The 19,854-nt window shown below is 36.5% G+C and overlaps 2 protein-coding genes across 2 annotated transcripts; both read right to left on the reverse strand.

Annotated features, from left to right (window-relative positions):
• Nucleotides 1-1,907: 1,907 nt before the first annotated feature.
• Nucleotides 1,908-6,221, reverse strand: LOC103949216 (mitochondrial inner membrane protein OXA1). The gene is made up of 9 exons (XM_009360316.3): nucleotides 5,469-6,221; nucleotides 5,029-5,119; nucleotides 4,807-4,854; nucleotides 4,340-4,398; nucleotides 3,816-3,891; nucleotides 3,590-3,721; nucleotides 3,084-3,191; nucleotides 2,612-2,666; nucleotides 1,908-2,470 (listed from the first exon to the last, which is right to left on the reverse strand). Exons 1-9 carry the CDS (start codon nucleotides 5,939-5,941, stop codon nucleotides 2,199-2,201), a joined length of 1,314 nt encoding a protein of 437 aa, XP_009358591.1. The 5' UTR covers nucleotides 5,942-6,221; the 3' UTR covers nucleotides 1,908-2,198.
• A 1,708-nt stretch (nucleotides 6,222-7,929) lies between these two features.
• LOC103949328 (RING-H2 finger protein ATL22-like) lies at nucleotides 7,930-19,027 on the reverse strand. Its single transcript, XM_009360447.2, has 3 exons — nucleotides 18,337-19,027; nucleotides 17,957-18,117; nucleotides 7,930-8,214 (listed from the first exon to the last, which is right to left on the reverse strand). Exons 1-3 carry the CDS (start codon nucleotides 19,025-19,027, stop codon nucleotides 7,930-7,932), a joined length of 1,137 nt encoding a protein of 378 aa, XP_009358722.2.
• Between the last annotated feature and the right edge of the window lie 827 nt (nucleotides 19,028-19,854).

Consider the following 19,854-nt stretch of genomic DNA (forward strand, 5'->3'; position numbering starts at 1 on the left):
AAACGTTAATTTTAAAACACATAACCAACCTTAAGAAATAACTTCTCATACAATGCTCAAATGGGGTGTATGAATACACCAACGTGATCTACTCAACCTCAGGAACATCCTTATATTTTTAGAAAAATTTTCCACCACTGCACACGCCCCCACGCGCCGGTCAAGGCACGGCCACACGCAGGCACGTGCCTGGCATACTAACGGCGTCAGTTAACACCGTTAGGACTATTCTGTTAACTTTAACGGATTCCGTTAAAGCCGTTAGGAATATTCCGTCCAAACTGACAAAATATTCCGTCATCTTCTCCAGCGAAGCTCCGGCGCCGGAAAATCGTGAAAACTTCAAAACCTTATATCTCACTCGTTTTTCAACCAAATTTCACAAAATTGGTACCAAAATGAAGCTTACAACAAGAGGAACAAATTCATACCACTTTCAAGCACTAAAATCTACGGAATCTCGTCGGGAAAACACCACCAACTCCGGCCAACCTTGTAACTCACGATCCTGACATCCAAAACCTTCAAACGAACCACCCCGAGCCTCCTAAGGACCTCACCAAGCTTCCTACAAGCTTGAAATTCCCAAAAACACAAGGATTAACGTATGCATGAACAGTGATCAAATCAGGGTATCCCGAGTTCGACGTGAAAACGAATGTATCCTTACCTGAAATTGGTATGGTTGAACTTCTACGGACCTCACGAGTACGAATATGTAATTTGTTTCCTCGATCTATGAAGGTTTGGATGGTTTTTGGTTGTGTCCGTACATATTGGATAGAAATGGGAGAGAAAGGGGACTCGGGACAAGGGTGCAGGGCAGGGGAAATGTGAGGGGGTGTGGGAGTGTGTGTGTGTGGCCCAAAACCTGCCAACAAAATCCAAAAACAACCACACAACGAAATAACCATATTAGGGGCAAAAACGTCATTTCACCTCTACGGTACGAAAAGTCTGGGATGGGCTGTCACATAAATGCTCGTAGTCGCATCCTCTACGCTTTGAGGATGGGTATATGATCGTTTGAATTTTTAAAACCATACAAACTCTCATGAATAATATTTTTAAGGGAGTTCAAAATAAACAAAATTCATAATCATTAATGTATAAGCCTTAAAGATTTGAAAACATAATAAATGTTCATAATTGCATCCTCAACACTTAGACGATGGTTACATGGTCGTTTAGATTTTTAAAACTCTCCAAATCTCATGAATAGTGTTTTTTTTTTTTAGTGCAAAATTAATAAAATTAATAATAGTTATTCTAGAAGTGTGAAAAATATAATCACTCGTAATGAAGAGCTTTACAACTTTCATGAAGAGGTCAACTTCAAAATTTAGTATGTATACACTAATTTAGTATTATGTTTTACATTTTTTTTGGATCAAATTATGTTTTTCATTTTCATTTTTATTGATTTAAAATATACTTTTCTTAACAGGTAATAGCTAAGGTCATATTATCTGATAATATTAATGGGTTGATTTCGGATCGGATCATATTACCCGTTAAGCTATCGGGTATGATATGAACACAAGAAACACTACTCGAATGCCAGATCTACCCTAAATGCATTTGACATATTACACGGGTGCATTTTTCTCAATTTTTTTTGTGATTGCGTTCAACGCCCTGACGGAGCCACAACCGCCATTTGTACATCGTCCATTCCGGTAACCAACTGAAGCAACTGTGAATTCACGATTAACATCACCACGAAACTCCTGAGCAGTGTCTGGCGATCCACAAACTAGTTGAAAATAAACGAAGAACAAACGAAATATAACCATGAACATCGTTTTATCATCAGATAACAAATAAACGAAATTGTTTAAAACGGCTACAAACTGAGAGCTACATCTTGATTGACTTACTCTCGCCCTCCGAGCTACATTTATAAAGAACCACCACCAAAAGATCTCTGTAGTTTTATTTCATTTTATTTTTACAATGCAAGTGGACTTGTTGGGTCCCGCTGACGTACACAGAATCACCGGCAAAAATATTTCACAAAAATTTCTCAAACTTCCCGAGCAAAAATTACATGCCATCATCTCTAATTAAGTGAACCGATGAGTCGCCGATTTAAGGAATATTATATTAAACGGGTAAAAAGCAATGAAACCTCCCCTCCCCATCAATGGGGCATAGACGCATAGTAATGGTTGAACTTGTAAAAATCGATAAACTCATTACCTCTTCTTGTTTCTCTTTCTTCCCTTCACTTGCTTCTCTAAACTTTTAATCCTTTGACTAAGAACTGATGATGACGACGAAGATGATATACTTCGATCTTGAACCTTTGATGCGTCACCAGGTGAGGAGGTTGAGCCACGAGCCCCTTCAGCGACTTGTTTCAGTGTGGATAATAGTGAAAATGCAGGTTGTGATCCTTGAGGGGGTGCAGTATAAGGCGGCGGTTTAGGAATACCCAAGGCCTCCTTCAGCCCAGTATATTTAAGCACTGAAATCAAAATTCAGAATCAGTAAACGGGGAAAAGTGCACCAGAACTTTCAGCACAATAAGTTGAGATATACTATCAATTTCTGAAGCTTCACAAATAATGTGCACAGTTGATAAAAAGTATAAAGTAAAAGGACTCACCCAGTCCATACGAGAGCGAAAACAAGTTGGATGTAACCCAGTAACAAAATACAGCCTGCACAGTTGATAGACCAAGCATAATATATAGTCAGCCTGGCTTCAAAGTCTATGATTAGCCTTCGTCATCATGTGACTTCGGTTTACAACATAAAAGTTAAACAAATCCACCACATAAAAAGAATTTAAGCACCTTTTTACTGCTGTGCAGGTACTATCATAATTAAATTAATACATATAGTCTTAAAAGTGGCCTGCACTATGGTCTTTAAAACTACATTCAATTGACCAGGAGACAGGAGACATATACGAGACCTTTATTTAATTGTCTGTCGCTAATGACATATATGAAACAACTATTTGACTGTACATCCTGAAATGTAACTATGTGCCTTTATCCATACTGACGTCTACTAACAAAATGACAAGAGATAGCACAGAATATATCAGAAGCCACTAAAATTAGCAAAGATACCTTTGGAAAGCTCATGGTAAATGGAACTGTAAGAACAGCAAGGCCTCTTGAAACATTTTTCATGGTGCCAGCAGCAGGATTTCCCTCCATACCTTCTTGCAGATTGCACTAAAGAGCAAATTGAAGCAAATAAATTCTCCCATTGGTTTAACTAAGGTTCAGAATCAATCTGATTGCACAAGTACACACACATGCACCCTAAACTTGACAGACTATCGGGGCAGGGATTGACTGCCATATACTACAACTGGTCCTATTCTTTCAAAAGTGTTATCCTTTCCCATATATTTAGAATGCCCTTTACCTTCCATGACCAAATTTAAAGAAAGCAAAAGCCTTGGTTTCAGATCTGTCGATCGAAACCTGTCAAAATTCATTCTACTGTAAATAACAAAATGATTTCCAGGTGTTCAGCACATATATTACACTATTTCCTCATGGAAGTAACCCTTCTAAAAGAAAGCAACAAAATTTAAACATATTATATGAAAATGCAATTGGCTTACCTCCACAGTCAGTAAGAATGTCATGGCTGCCAAAACTGGAAAAACGTACATGGCATCTGGGGTTGTAAGATCAAGAAACCAGTAGGCGCCACCAGTTTTAAAGGATGGCACTTTCTCTGCCATGTTACCTATCTGCCAAACCAAAAACAAAGCTATATTGAGACCTCCAAAGACCACAACCAAAATCAAACTTCATCAGTTCGAAGTGTTAAGAGAAAGATCTTACAGCAAGGAAAAAGCTGATGAATACAGGACCTTGAATCAAAAGTCCCTTCATTGGAGTCAATGGGGTTACACCATATCTGCAAACCCGATATCATAATAAATAAAATGAAAATTTTCAGGATGATTTGGGAGGCATAATGATGGGAATACAATTAATACAAAAACAATGGATAATAAGGAACAAGTTTTTATCCCAGCTAACTGCACTGGATCTCATATTTCATTTGTCAAAACATAATATTTGGAAAACCAAAGTATGGGGGAAGGACACGAAAGAGTTCAAAGCGGCCAACAAAGAATTTGTACATAAATTTCTGATTGGTGCATAAGATTTATGACCAAAAGTCTATTACAGCTGAGACACCTAACGATAAGGAATCACGTAACTACCAAGTAATGCTTTTTAAAGCTTCATTTTATATACTTCTGTCTTAGCTGAAACATAACTACATGAAAACAGATATAGAAGGCAACAAACAACGAAATTTCTGTACATTTCTTAGTCTCGAAGAAAAGGTTGCTTACTCCTTAAATAGCTTCTTTGTTTTCTGTTGAAATTCAAGCTGAGCAGAACGATCTGAACCCTGATAAAAGAGTAAAGAGCATTGATAAACATACTCGAAAGAGTAATTTCTTAGGCTCCTAGACAGCTCACTAACACAATCCATGCCCTGGATGGTGTTCTCTAAATTTGTCTAGTAGAAAGAATCATTTCGTAAAGCACGCACCATCCTATTACATTCATTGGTCACATGATCAAGTAGAAGTAGATAAGCACAACAAAATGAGTGTCTATCAAAGAGATTGCTGTAACAAAGGTGACAGTGTTAATTCCACTAACATACATGTATATATATCTTAAGGCAAGGACATTAGATAGGAATGACCTGGGCAGGAGAGGCTAAGGGATGCATTAACAATTTAACATGTATTCACAACAGTTTTGTAAGTTAATAAGTGGTAGCATAATAAGGAAGAACCAGACATCATACCCTGTCTTGCATCTCTTGCTTCAATTCTTCAAGTTGAGGCTTCATGAGCTGTAGAAAGCACAAAAGTCAACAGAAGAACCACCTCCAGGCGAGAAAATGAACACTTACTAAATTATGAGCACAGTCGCTTAAAGCTTGTAAAATATGACGCACTGAGAGACTATAAGAGGTGGTTGTGATCGTACAAGTTTAGAAGAAATGCACTAACAACAACAAACTTACAGAGAGTTTTGAGGTTGCTTTAAGTTGATTAATCAAAAGTGGAACCGTGGCAGTCCGAATCAAAAGAGTTGTTATCGCTATGGCAGCCCACCTGTAGAGTAACCGACACAATACATATATACACAATCATAATGTAATACACTGCCAAAACCGAACATACAACTGTGAATTCATAAAAAAAATAGATTAAGAGACTGCTCTAACTAATCTAGTCACATTATCATTGAGCTCTACCGTCTTTAACAAGATGTTAATAACAATCAACTAACTTTAACAAACTCGGAGTTATGATCTGCTATCTATGAGGTCTATGGTTTCATCTAGTGAGTTACTCCCTTTACTTTTTTCAATTTAAATCATTCACAAATTAAATAATTGGTTTAATATCACAACGACAAATTTAAATTTAACAAAAAAGCATATGCAAATAGCTTTCTAACCAATTCAAGCCAGTGTGAACATGCACAGCTTCAATAAAGTACTGCAAGCCCTTAACTGGCAACCACGAATCCGCGGCAGCAACCGCCACCTCGCTCATTGCCGGTACCTGAGAAGTCAAACCTTCGATCCCAGTGTCGGATAAAACTCCCGATACATCACTCAACAGCTCAACCTTCTCCGAAGCTGACGACATGGATCGAGAGAACGCGAATCCCGAAGTGGACGAAAGCAGAGCGTTCGAAATCCTCCTATCCTGAGCGAACCCACCGCCGAAACCCGACACTCTGCTCAAATTGTTTCCAAAAAACCGCTTCTGGTTGAGAAATTGATTCAATATCGGCGAAGCAGATGCCTGCTCGGAAACGACATCTTGCTTGCGGTCGTCGTCGCGGAGGATGTGAGTGACGGATGGATGGTACTGGTGCCGTCGAGCTATACTGCTCGTCGTCGTGAGGCTCCGCCGGTAAGACATTGATGTATACGAATACCTCTATCCGCCAAGATTTGAAATGAATTAGGGAGAAAAGATGGAATCTTTAAACCCTAATAACAAATTCTCCAGGAAAATGGGATCTTGAATCGGATTGAATTTTTTTATTGGGTTGACGGTTGGAGCGTACGAGAGAGGGGGAGAGAAAAAGGACAGAGAAAGAGGACAGAAGGGAGGGAGGGAGGGATGGAGGGAGAGTCCGGGATTTTCTGTTCGAGAGTGGTGGAACTGAGATGAAGCAGAGCAATGGCGGCGCAGGTAGGTTTGTGCCCGCGTTTAAGTTCGTTGGCCTTTTAGTAGTTGAAGGGTATATTAGTCTTTTAATGTTATATTTTTTGAAAGGATTTGGAAAAATAATTTCGGAAAATCTTTGAGAGATTTTTTTTATATTCACCTAAATACCCCAACGTCACATACAAATATTTCATGATAAGCTATTCTGTTAAAGATTTTTTTTTTACAAACGATATCATTAGCGGGTTAAATGGTTAATTACTAAGGGAGAGGAAGATTGGTTATGATCGAGTTTATTCCGAAATGCATAGACATAATTATTTTCTGCCACTACGAAATAAAACACTTGAGTGTGTGCCATGTTGAAATTTGATTTTGAGCAAAAAGAAAGAAAAAAAAAAACTTAGAAGTGAATTTTTACCGCTAGACTTGTTAGTTTATGCCAGTTTGCAATTCGTTTTACAAGGTGGTTTTGAGACTTCTAAAACCTAATCATCTTAGATTTATATTTAGAGAGATTCTACAAATATATATTCATGTTAATATCTATCACTTCACGTAAAAAGATTAGTTGCTTATTAGAAGATTATCAACTTCTGACCATAGCAAAAGATGTCAACATGTGCATGCAAATTTAGAGTTGGAATTGTAAGTACTATCCCAAGGAAAAATTGTGCCGGCTTTCCCCTTTTTTGCACACACTCAACTTATGCATGTGGTTTAATATCCTAGTGGATATGGTGTTAGGTTTCTATCTGGGCATTCTAGTTTTGAAACTTCCTATTCCTCTAATTATTGTAATAGTTTGGAACCATTCCACCCCTTACCATCTCCAATCCTTGGGCTAAAATCTAAAATTTTTAATTCAGAAACAGTTTTTCTGCTCCAACCCTTTTGGCCTAAATTTTTTAGCCTGAGATTATTAAAGAATAAATTTAGGCTAATTTTTTCCTTTTAAAGTAATTTAAAAAAAAGTTATGTACACTATCATAATTTAATTTTATGAACATTTTGATCTAAAAATATTTAAATTATGATAAATATTAAAAAATTACTAAATTTGGGTGAATTTTGAGTTAAATAATTTTTTTTAAAATTATTTTAGCCGTTGGATTTAAATTTGGGCTGTTAGATCTTTTTTCTACCGTTAGATTTGATTATATTCAATTTCAACTGTTGGATTCAAAAATCCTGGGAGACATGCACATGTGAGTGGGGTCCCGCTAGTGGTGCCTACACCATTTTCTGGGCTAAATCCTGGAAGGAATTTGGCTTTTAACTTTTAGCCCACACATTTAGCATGGGTTGGATTGAGTTTTTTTTTTGGAGGGGGGTGGGGGGTGAGAATAAAACCTAAAGAATAGCATTTAACCCAAGGTTGGGTTTGGTCTAATAATAATAAAATTAAAAAAAAAAAAAGTAATGATGTTGGAGTTGCAAATATACGAGTAGATGCAAGCAATTTCACCTTCCACAAGTAAAACAAGCTGGTATTCATATGATCTACATGTTCCATTATTTTCAAATGCAATTTCTTTTTCCACACATTTGTTTTACATTGCAAATCTATGTAATTAACCCCACTAATTTCCTTGAACACAATCACATCTATTCAAACATCACTAAACTCTCATTCTTCTATCTTCAAACCCTGCAAAAGAAAACCAAAATCAGTGTTTCCCTTTCCATATATAAAAGGAAGGGGAGAAGGTTAATTATAGCAATTCAAAGAGTATTTACTGGGAACAATCGATGTTTCTTGAGATAGGTGGAAGGTTAACACAAACACCACACTTGCTAGGCAGATCAGAAATGAGAGAAAAATCAATAGACCCCATCATATTAGCTGCACATTTGATGCAGCCACATATAGCCCGCATATCTTCCTTGCCGTTTGAGTACTTGGTGAGGTATTGCACACCGTTACAGCAAGCCGGAGGCGGCTTTGCTACCCATGCAGCAGGTAGGAGATGCACGGGGTCAACCGGTTCATAATGTCCAGACAGGAGGGCACAGTGCCCCTGCTTGAAGCAGAAGTCACAAAGAAAAGAACAATAGCAATGATCTTAGTTAGGCGAGTCATATTTGGGGCTCAATATTGATTAGTTAAGTTGATGTGTTGTGTTAATGCGATGAAAGTTTAATTTCAGATAAATGGGGTGTTTGTTTGTGTGGTTAAAATTTAATTATTGTCAGTAAATGTCATGAACCATATTGTGGGGGTTATTGTTAAGAGTTGAGACAAGAAATTTGTATAATACGCAGGAAAAAGGATTTCATGGTTGGGCTGTTGCCTGATCAACTGAAAGTATAAAATTTTTAAGCCAATTGTCTAGAGCATGTGCTCTACCTTTACACCTACGACTGAATTTCTCTTCTCGTAATTTAGATAAATTTAGTATTCTACATCGCTTATATCAAAAACAATAAATTTTCAATGTGAAATTTAACGGCTACAAAAGAGGCGGGCCGGCGGTGGTTGCCTCTCTGTGTTTATGTTTTGTTTTTGGTATGTTTGACCAAATTTGAATTCAAGCGTGATTATAGATTCTTTGTGCAGGTTGTATTGTGAATGTTGTGAATATTATTCTATGTATGTTCATAACATGATAAAGTAGATTGTAGAACCGTGAAATGAAATTCATGCTTTTACATACGTCGATTTTTCTTTGAATTAAAGTAATAAGACGCGTTTTCAAAAAGAATTATATGTTATAACAAGATTTTAAAGAAGGTTTTCAAGGAGAGGATTTTCTAAATGCATGCATTGGTTTAAGTCAAATCTTATCACATGGCATGGCATGTACATAGGTTGTAATTTTAGTTTTGTTGACCAATATTTCTTTCGTGGTATGATTGTTTGTTAGCCATTCACTAAGTTTTGCTCATTAAAGTTTCCCCTTTGTGTGTTTCAGGCAAGGGATGAGACTAGATGATGGCGGTTGGCATTGAACAAGCTTTGTGGACCTAATTTCTTAGAGTTTACAAGAAAATAATGTTAGTGATGTTATCACCTTTCGATTTACACAGTACTTTTCTCCCTTACAGTTTGTATCAAAATTTTGTTACGGCACTTTCCTTCCTTCAAATAAAAGTTCAATGTTATATAATAGTTATGATTACTTTTTACCCTTGTTCTATACATAGTCGAGTATCATCTCGGAACCCTATTTTTTTTTTCTCTTCCATTTTTCCTGGGGTGTTACACTTTCTTATAGTTATTCGTACCTAGGTTCCATAAGGATACGTTGAGATCATGTTCATAAGCTGTATATTTAGTATTTTGAAAACTACTATACTGATAAGGTAGCGGAACGTTATGACGTCCATTACAGGCGAATAAGTCTTCTTGTAGTCAATTCCAGAGTGTTGAGAGAAGTCTTGCGCCACAAGGCATGCTTTATATCACAATATTTCATTATTTTCGTACCCTTCCCTATGAACACGCCCTTGTAGTCAATGGGCTTCACATTAGGTGAAGTTGAAACTACAAGTTCAAACACTTTACATTTCGCCAAGAAATCAATTTCACCTGGATTGCTTCCTTTCATTTTGGCCAATCAGTTCTACATCGTCATTCATCAACTGAATGAGGTTCGACGTCACTGCCAATTAAATTCTGAATAGCTACTGCAAATGCAAATGCATTGTCGATGATAATCTAATTTTGATTCCAAAACACATCCAAGCTAGCATAATGGACCAAAATCTCTCGGGAGGCAGTTGTGCCTTTTCCAGGACACTACCCTAATCTAGAATAACCTCATGCAATGGATTAGATAAGACAACAATAGGATCCTAGCTAGTTTGACTAGTTTGTGCCCATTTATTTGCTCTCCAAGGGAAACAAATCCTTCGAGCCAACGGGTCTCCCACACTTTAGGGTGGGTGTGGGTGCATGTGATTAGCTACCTGCTGGTGTACTGGGTTGCCCAATAGGGGTGGCCAACCGTCCAACAGGGGCGACACATCCTTTTTCGACGTTAACTTGATGTCTATTCGGCACGTCTAACCTTGCAAGCACGTTTACAATGAGTATATGTGATCTCATTACTTTTGCTAGATCAGTGAAAGCGTTTGGCATGTTTTGGACAACACAGTGAAAATCTAGAATTCTCCATACTTCAAATTCAGATTGAGCGGTTCCCAGATTGAGTTGAGGTAAAGTGGGTAACATCCATGCTAATTTGCACTGTTCATCATGAACGCTGACGTTCTTATCTTGGAGTTAGAACCTTATTATTTTACTGGACACAATTGCAGAAATTTTCACCTCATCATGGACTTAATATATTCCTTGATTTTATTGTATAAGTATAGTTATGTTTTTTACTTTGAGCATAGACCAAAACCTAGGTTAGAGTACAATGTGAATGCGACAGATTCAATTATACGGGAGTAAAAATTTGAAATTAACATCCACAAGCAAAACATGTAATATTGTTAGATATCCCTTTCAATAAAGGCAAATTCTATGGTACCTTACTAAAAAAAAAAAGGGTATCAGACGTATCGGTAACATTTAAGATATGCTATAATGGTTCAAAATCACACTCCAAGATTACATAATTATGATAAGATTCAAGTTAATGATAAAGAATAACGTGATTATTACTATAACGAGGTTGGTATTGACATTGTGGATGTTTTGTTACATTGTCAAGGTAGATTTTTGTACTTCAACGTGATTGCATTACAAAATTAATGTGTTATTATACCAATGACATGCTAGTTACAATATAGACGTATGTTATTACTGGGGAGCGTTATGAACTTGCACAACATCGTAACCGTTACAAAATGATGTCAACATACAAAGTACTCTAAGGTAAGGTTACACTGTAGTCGTTCAAATTTATACTCCAAAGCTACATAATTATCTTGACATTATATTTAATTACACCAAATTATTAACATTGGTTTTACTATACTAAGGTTGCTATTTACGGTTTGGATGGTAGGTTATACCGTAATCGTTCATATGCTCCAAGGTTACATAATTATTTAACATTATATTAATTACATCAAATGACGTAGGTATATATTACTATACCAAGATTGCCCTTCATGGTGTGGACGTTAGATTACACTGTTAATGTATAATAGTTAAACGTTATTGCATTACAATTTAACGTTCAAATTAAATGGTACTGATACCTTTTTTTTTTTTATTAAAATACTCACGGACCCATGAAGGTTATTTTCTTCTCATTACATTTATTTTTCTTTTAAAAGAAAAGAGAAGACAAATTATTCGTTTTACATCCCAATTTTAAGAACACGCTGGAAATTGGAAACACATTTATTCAGTTGCCAAACTCTGGAAGCACCACTCCTTCACCATTAAATCTTCAATCAACCCTGTAATATATAAAGAAACCAAAATCAGTCATTAATTCTTTTTATATATAAGTAAAAAAAATTAAGATTGCATATAGATTAAAGAGACAGAAATAGAGCTAGAGAGTGATGATTACGTGGAACAATCGGTGTTATTGGAGATGGGTGGAAGGTTGATTAACAGGCCACAGGCTTTAGGGAGAGAAGAAAATTTAGAAAAATTATCAAGAGGCATGTTCATCAAAATAGCTTCAGCCTTGATGCAGTCACATATATTTTGTCGACCTTCCTTATTTCCTGCAGAGTGGCTCAGGTCTAGGACGCCATTACAGCAAACCCTGGCTGGCTTCGCTTCATTTTCGAGTACGTAAGGAAGGCAAGGGGTCAAGTTGTCGAGGACGATAGGGCAGTAGGGTACTTTAGGAGGATCATCTCCATCTCCCATGGCTGACCGAGCAACCAGTAGTATCATCAAAATGGCTATGATCTTTGTCATTGTTTGGTTAATTAATGCTGTGGAATACCAAAATGGGAAGGGAGGAGGTCATTTATATATAGGTTTACGTATGTGTACTTAATTACTCTATGTTGTGGTTAATTAACTTGATTATATTGATGTACGAAACTTGTGTTCCATAATCGTAGGGATTATTGTTAGAATATGTTACTTTTTTGTGTTGTTTGTTTGGTCAGTGAGGGGTTCCGAAGAGTAGGCATTGGGACCCAAATATATGCAGGAAAATGCTTTCTTCATTTCCGAGCTGTTATAACATTACCAGAGATACAAATGAAAAAGAAGACAGCTTTTTGGGTATCTCTCATAATTGGTTACAGTTTCATGTTTAAGTATTTATAAGTTGTTACTTTTACAATTTGGTGATATTTCTTGTAATTTGTGAGTCAGAAGTTATAAATTGACTCTTTTTGATGGCAAGTTCTTTTAATTTGTAAGTCAGAAGCTAATGTATAAATATGTGTGCTTAGTTACTATATGTTTTGGTTGATTTTAAATGAAGTATGATGGATTGATGTGCAAGTCTCATGTTCCATAATAGGAGGCTTATTGTTAGGACTTGGGACTTTGATGTATATAGATGCAAGAAATTGCCTCTTTCATGCGCCGGGTAGTTGCTGTCACACTCCTTGTGCTCAGCAAAAGAAAATAATAAAAATTTGAGATAAAAGAACTTCAATGAATAAAATGATAACATTCAAGAATCTTACCCTAGAAAGTTTAAGAAATTGAGGAAGGGTAGAGAGAAGTTAGAGATTTCTGATTACCGTAGAAAATGGACCACATAGGTTACTTGGTTAGCTTAAACATTTAACACATGTCTTGTTTTTATTGGACCACATAGGTTAGTGAGACAAATGGGTACTAACTAGCTAGTCAGTACCCAAGTATTGTCCTTAATGAAGCAAATTAGCGAGTTAAACAACTAATCAGAATATTAAATGACTGAAAACATTTTTTTATATAAGAAATGATAGAGTTGTATTTCATCCAACATTACAAACAAATAAAAATGTGCCAATTGGGTGGATAGCCTCAGTGACCAAGAAATTAATCTGGAGGAAAAGTGCTTTTAAAGAATTTTTTTTTTTGTTCCAAAAGCACTTGAAGTGCTTTTTGCAAGAAGTACCAGTTATGTGCTTCTTGCAAGAAACAATTCAAGTGTTTTTTCAGTGATGTAGGACCAAATATGGGCCAATTACGATGAAGAAATATAAAGAAGAAAAAAAGGATTTCAAAATTTGAAAAGAAAAATTAAAGTTGGGAAATTTGGATTCAATCGATATGGTGATAGAAAAGGCAGCAAGAAATATTCCGGTTTCAGAATTAGGCGTGTACTACGTTTTGAAGAGAATCGCAAGCAAAACAAAACTCGTGGTTTATCCATGAGCCTGTCATGTTTAAGGCCAAAAACAATATTTTAGAATTCCAAAACCGAATTTTAAAGTTTGTAATAAAAATCAGACTTTTCATTTTACGTCTGATTTGCTTGTTTTACATTCTCTAAGACTTCCCTGAGCTTCGCAAGGGTCAAGTTAAGTCTATTTAAGTCGTATGGCTGCTATTGTAATCATCATTCTAAGTATTATTCTATAAACCTTTTCGTTTTCTCCCAATTCTAGTGGATTCTAGAAAACTTTGTTCTTTGAGGGTTTACGTTTGCTTCCCTTCTACACTCGTGCTACGTCAATTGGTTTTAGAGAAAGGATTTGCCCTGTTCTAATGGTAATTGATCACGGGAGAAAGGCAAAACCCTAAGCAATGTTGTTCGTAAGGGAGTACCAAATATTGAAGGGGAACACGGTATGAGATTTGCTTATAGCCAATGTAATTTAGTTGATGTTGAAGATATTCCTATTTTGCTGGGGAGTGATTGTAATACCCTGAAAAATTTAAGTATATGAGTTTGATATTCATAATTATGAATATGTGGAGAAAATCGAAAATAAATCGATGTATGATTATGAAAAATTTAATTGAGAAATTTTAAAATTTTATTACCAGAAATTAATATAATTTACGTCGTAAAATGTATCGATAAGTGAAAAAATGAAAATGGTCCTAGTTGGTTTTACTTAATTATATGAGGACGTATTTTATACTCATACATATTAAATTATTTCTTGTTAAATGTGCTAGAGCTCGGTCCCACGAGCGTGTAGGCGAAAACCGTTCGTGAAACAGAGCTATAACGAAGAAGTTATTAAAGTTTAAAGTTAGGGACATTTTTGTAAATTTGGCCCCTCATCTAGAAGGCTTCAACAATTTTGGAGCAGGGAGGGAGTGCCACGTGTGTGGCTAGATGTTGTGTTAAGGAGAGATCGACGACTGTGGTGAAGAGAAGATGAGAGAAACGAGGGATTGAGCAGTTGGAAAAGGAAGAAGGGAGGGGAAAGGAGAGAAGAGAGAATGAGGGGAACCCGAACCCTTCCCTATCGACCTGATTACATTTTGACACAACCCGACTTTATTTTTTGATTTCGGCCACCGATGACGACGAAACCAGTACCAAAATAATCCTTACCTCAAACCCAGTTGTTCTCTCTACCAATTCCACCCAAAAATATAGGAAAATTGGCCTTGAATTTGGGAGAAACTGCACAGTGGGTGCGCGGGTTCTTGCCTTCTATCCTCCCATTTCTGAAACAAATTACTTCAATCACCACTACCTATAGCATCCTCTTGATCCCAGGAATAAACCCTAAACAAGTTTGGGGGTGGCGGAGCTGTTTTGGAGTCGAATCAAGAACACCCAAATCAAGGGTTTCTGGCGAATTGAGGGTGATTTCAAGTGTTTCCCGGCTGAATTGGACTTCGACTCAGGTATGAAAGTTGTTCCAATCATTGAACTCTACTTGCCTGTAAAATTTAGTAATTTTTAGAGTTAGTTAGAAAATTGGGTTTTCGTTCGCTGGAAACTGACACCGGTGGCGGTGCGTGGCCAGTGGGCCGATATTGCCTTTTTACATAGAATTCGATATTTGAAATCCGTAATTAGTATCCATTCAATGTAATTTGATTCTTAAAGTTCAATATTGAATATTTTCGCTATTTGAATATTTTCGAAAATGGACTAGAAATGAAATTATGAACTGCAAAACGCTTGATCCCGTTCAAGAAGTCTAACGGGAGTTAGATGCAGCCTTAAAAACCGAGATTAATCTTTATCGAAAATTAGAAAGAAGAAAAGGGATTGGGTGTTTAGTTTAAAGATTAGCCCTATGTTTTTGGTAAATAAATTTAGCTACAGATTTTATGAGAAATTAAGAATTTATTAAATAAATTGTGAGTAATGGTAGTAAGTAAACAAGAGTTTATTTTAGGCCTACCACTAACTGTAAACTCCAAAATTAGTTTCCGAAATAAAAAATTTCAAGCAAGGGCATTACAGTGATTGCATCTAAGTTTTCTCTTGTGGGTTGAGGATGTAGAGACTTTTCATGACAACCAATTCCGGAAGGGAAATGGTGAAGATGTTTGCTTCTTATTTAGATGGTGATGTCCAATTATGGTGGGGTCAAATACAAGAGTCTATGCAACAACAAGGAAAAACGTCTATCAAAACCTGGCATTGGTAAGGACGGGTCAAGCAATCATTAGAAAAGAAGCTAGAGTGATGGAGACTGGTATTTCATTATGCCAATAAGCAATGGAGGTCACGGTGGAAGAAGAAGAACAAGTAATTTTGCTTGTTGAGAATCTTGTTGAAGAAGATCTCTCGAAACATGACAACTCACAAGTGGAGACTCAAGAACTTCAAATATGCGTGATTCTGAAATTGTTATGATTTTAGAGGATCAACGATCTACTAAATTGGAGTTAAATTACATTGTTGACCAAACAAGAAAATTGGGGTAGGAAAAATATTTTGATTCTCGATTGGCATATTTGATCTTTTTTTTTATGGAATTAATTCATGATTATTTCACTTGAGTACACTGGAAGTTGGGCTTCTTGAATTGAAGAATTATTTGCTTAACAAGGGAGTTGTCTACTAGCTATCAAGATCATTTCAAGGAGAACTCAAGGAGGTCGAGTTCTTTTCAAGTGGAAGAGTCTGATATAGGACAAGATATGGGTCAATTCCGAATAAGAAAGATAAAGAAAATAAAATATTTCAAATTCTGGAAAAGAAGAATTAAAGTCGGAAAATATTGGATTCAAAATAGAAAAAGCAGCAAAAAATATTCTGGTTTTAGAACTAGTCGTATAATATGTCGTTTTGAAGAGAATCACGAGCAGAAAAAGACTCGTGTATAATGCCAAAAGCGATAGTATAGACTTACAAAACTGCATTTTAAAGTTTGTAACAAAATCGGACTTTCCGTTTTATGTCTGATTTACTCTTTTACATTCCTTAAGACTTCCTGAACTTCCCAAGGGTCAAATTAAGTCTATTTAAGCCGTATGGCTCCTATTGTAATCATCATTCAAGTATTATTCAATAAACCTTTCAGTTTTCTCCCAATTCTGATGGATTTCGAAAAAAATTGTCCTTCGAGTGTTTACATTCATATCCCTTCAACGCTTGTATTGCGTCATTCAAGATTAACTTATATTTTCACCAAAGATTGATTTAAGCATTTTCTCTAAAACAAATTTCAGTCATTTAAAAGTTTTCCCAAATCATCCCTTACTATTCTCGACGATCAAGGCCAGTAATGACTACCAAAGGTTTCGCATATTGTGATGGAGTTGGAGTCAAACAAATTATTTCTTGGCTCCGTGGCAATGTTGCTGACAGTAACTGGGAGGTTTTCCCCATTCTTGGCTGTGTGTTGGAGTTTGGGAAGACTTTCCAATTTTGCTTATGGTCTTCGATCCTAAGAGCAGCAAACGAAGCGGCTGACTTCGTCAATTCGTATTATGGTTTGAAGATGAGCAATTCAGTTTGGGTCGATTGACTCCTATCTTCATTTGTTAAGATTTTGAACAAGGATGGGCTTCCTTGTCCCCCTCTTCAGTAGTGGGTGTAATGGTAGTTAGGGTGATGCTCGGGTTAGATCTAGCTACGTCGTGTTGTTTTTTACCTCTTCTTCGTTTATTTTCAATGATGTACGTGTCGGAGTAGTCTGACCTATTGTAATGTTTAGCTTTGGCCCTAGTAATGAAGTTTCCAGTTTCTCAAAACAAAACAAAAAAGTTGCTCATGAGATAATTTTGTGGTGATAAATCCACAAAAGCAATAGGATAGAGGGATAATTAAACAATAAACCCTAAAACAAGAATATGAGGAAATTTAAAGTTTCTTTGATAATATGAATAAGATGGTCCGAATACAATTTAAAAATAAATAAATTAGAAAATAATAAAATTATGAAAATTCTTTGAAATATTAAAATCCCTTGGTCAAAATTGACAATGGAGAGTGACACTCCATATATACATCTCTTTTGTCTTCATTAATTAAAGGCACAACATTTCATAGGCGTGGAAATTACGTTTCTATCTCATTTCATATGTTAATTCAAAATCAATTAGAAACCGTACATATACTGGACTACAGATAATTACAAAACAATACAAGCAAATGAAATATATATATTAACTCAATAATGATGCCAAAAGAAGATAATGATGAAGAAACTGAGGGAGAAGGGATGGCAATTCCAAGACATGGAACTTGATCTCTTGCATTCCTACATATAATTAGCTAGGCAGCCCTATTATTTGGGCGGAAGCCGACAAAGTGGGCATGTTGCATTCCTTCTAAGCCATTCATCTATGCAATTAGCATGGAAATAATGGTTGCATTGTGGTATAGTCCTCAGGGTTTCCTTTGGCCGGTACTCACCCAAACATATTGGGCAAGTGTTGTCAGTGAGCTGTTTTGGAAATTCCGACCTCTCACCAAGTTGAATCTTGGGATACAATTCGATGGTCGGACGATCGAGACCCATTGTGAGTACCGAAGGTTGTTGATCGGTTATGATGGACAATTCCATATTGGGTTGGCGGGGCTCATTGCTAGCCCTCTTTTTGTCCCGAACATGAATTGCAATTCCCACAATTAACAATACGGAAATTCCCACGCTTATCATTCGGCAATAAATTGCAGCCCTTGATGGACCTGAGGCAAAATTGCAAAAATTCAATTGCATTCCATGAAATAACATTTTGGTATGATCTTGAGGTACAATTTTACTTTATAAGATACTAATTAAATAAAATAATGTGTAACATATATAGTTTTATACAACATATATAGCATTGTTAATTAGGTTTAGTACACACTCGAGCGCGCACACACACACTCACTCCTTTGTACAGCGTTGTTCATAAAACATACCGGGTTTTGAAGAATCAAAGCACTGAACTGCGGAACCTCTGCCATTCTTTGAGCCACAAACATGACCACTTGATTCACAAAAACGGCAATCAGGCGTGTGCCAAGTCAACTGAGCGCCAAGTTCAAGATGTTGCCAATCAAATGATCTTGGAACTGAAGTTGTGGAAATCACAGTGCAAAATCGATGGTAGGGTTCCTGATCAGGAGGCAATGAAAAACTCGTTGGCACAACAATGACATAGTTCTTCTCGCTGCTGAGGCAAGAGATCAAGGGTGCAGACCAGGTTTTGTTATAGATGGAGCATGTGAGGAACGTGTAGTTTAGAGGGCCATATGTGTATACAAAGGGTGTATCGATTACAAGACTGAGGTCACGGTGGAAAAACCGTCTAGGGAGGCAGTTATCGGGGTCGTTGATCGTTACAACTTGATCCAAGTAGTTGATGTTTTGGACGATGAAGTCCTCAGAAAATGGGAGAGTGAGAATAGTTTGACGTTGGTCGTTGCATGAGAGACCAAACCCTGGATACCCACAATTTTTTGAGAAATGGTTGTTGTAACTTAGCCTGCTGAAAGGGAATCGAACTGACGGGCCTTCAGGGGCGCATTTCGGTTCACCACACGAGGCGGTGGTGATTTGAGGACGGAAGAACAGGAATAAGAAGAATGTGAAGGTATCGATGGTAGCCATGTACGATGAACACTGCCAATACGGATTTGTGTTGTAATTTAATGACCTGAGTATGAGTGTGCCAATTAACCCAACAACCAAATAAGTTAGACTCTACGTTAATTTTTGGAAGCGTATAACAATTATAGTAACGCCGATGTCTCTGTCTCATAGTTTTTATATACAAATAATGTGATATATAATATATCTTGACAGTGAATAATGGAAATTAAAAACTATAATGATATAAACCAAGATAGAAATTTTCTTAGAGGCACATATGTATACAAGTGAAATATTCTACAAGATGTAATTAGTTAAATGTGGTACCACTTTCGTTTTTAGTTCATGAGCTTTAAAAGAGGTTGAGGGTTATAGAGTACTCGTGCTGACCAAGTATTATCAAAGGGTTTATTTATTAATACCCCACATAACGTTGAGTACACCATATTAAAATTTAATATTAAATTATTTATATACCTTATATGCAATGACAATACGCCCCAACCCTTGATGGTCAAGCAATGCGGAACCAAATCCTTTGTAAAATCGGGGCAATAGATGCCTTTCTTGCAACATAGAAACTCATAATCCACATGAACAGTAGCCAAAACGGTTGAGCACACAAGGCAAATAGAAGACTTTCTTCATCGTCTGTGGTCCTGTATCGATCAATAAAAATACATCTCTTCGCTTTGTCGTTCTTTCCTCTCACTTCATTTTCGAGTATTTGTTTAACGGTCCAAGAACAGTCTTTGTCTAGCATAAGACCCTTATGTTCAATGAAGGAGAATGCTTTATGAAAGCATAACATCTCCTCCATATTGAATTCCCTGAAAATACACATA

Source organism: the organism of the source record quoted next, unplaced genomic scaffold, assembly GCF_019419815.1.
Source record: "Pyrus x bretschneideri cultivar Hongxiangsu unplaced genomic scaffold, Pyrus_bretschneideri_v1 Contig3, whole genome shotgun sequence".
Taxonomy (NCBI): Eukaryota; Viridiplantae; Streptophyta; class Magnoliopsida; order Rosales; family Rosaceae; genus Pyrus; species Pyrus x bretschneideri.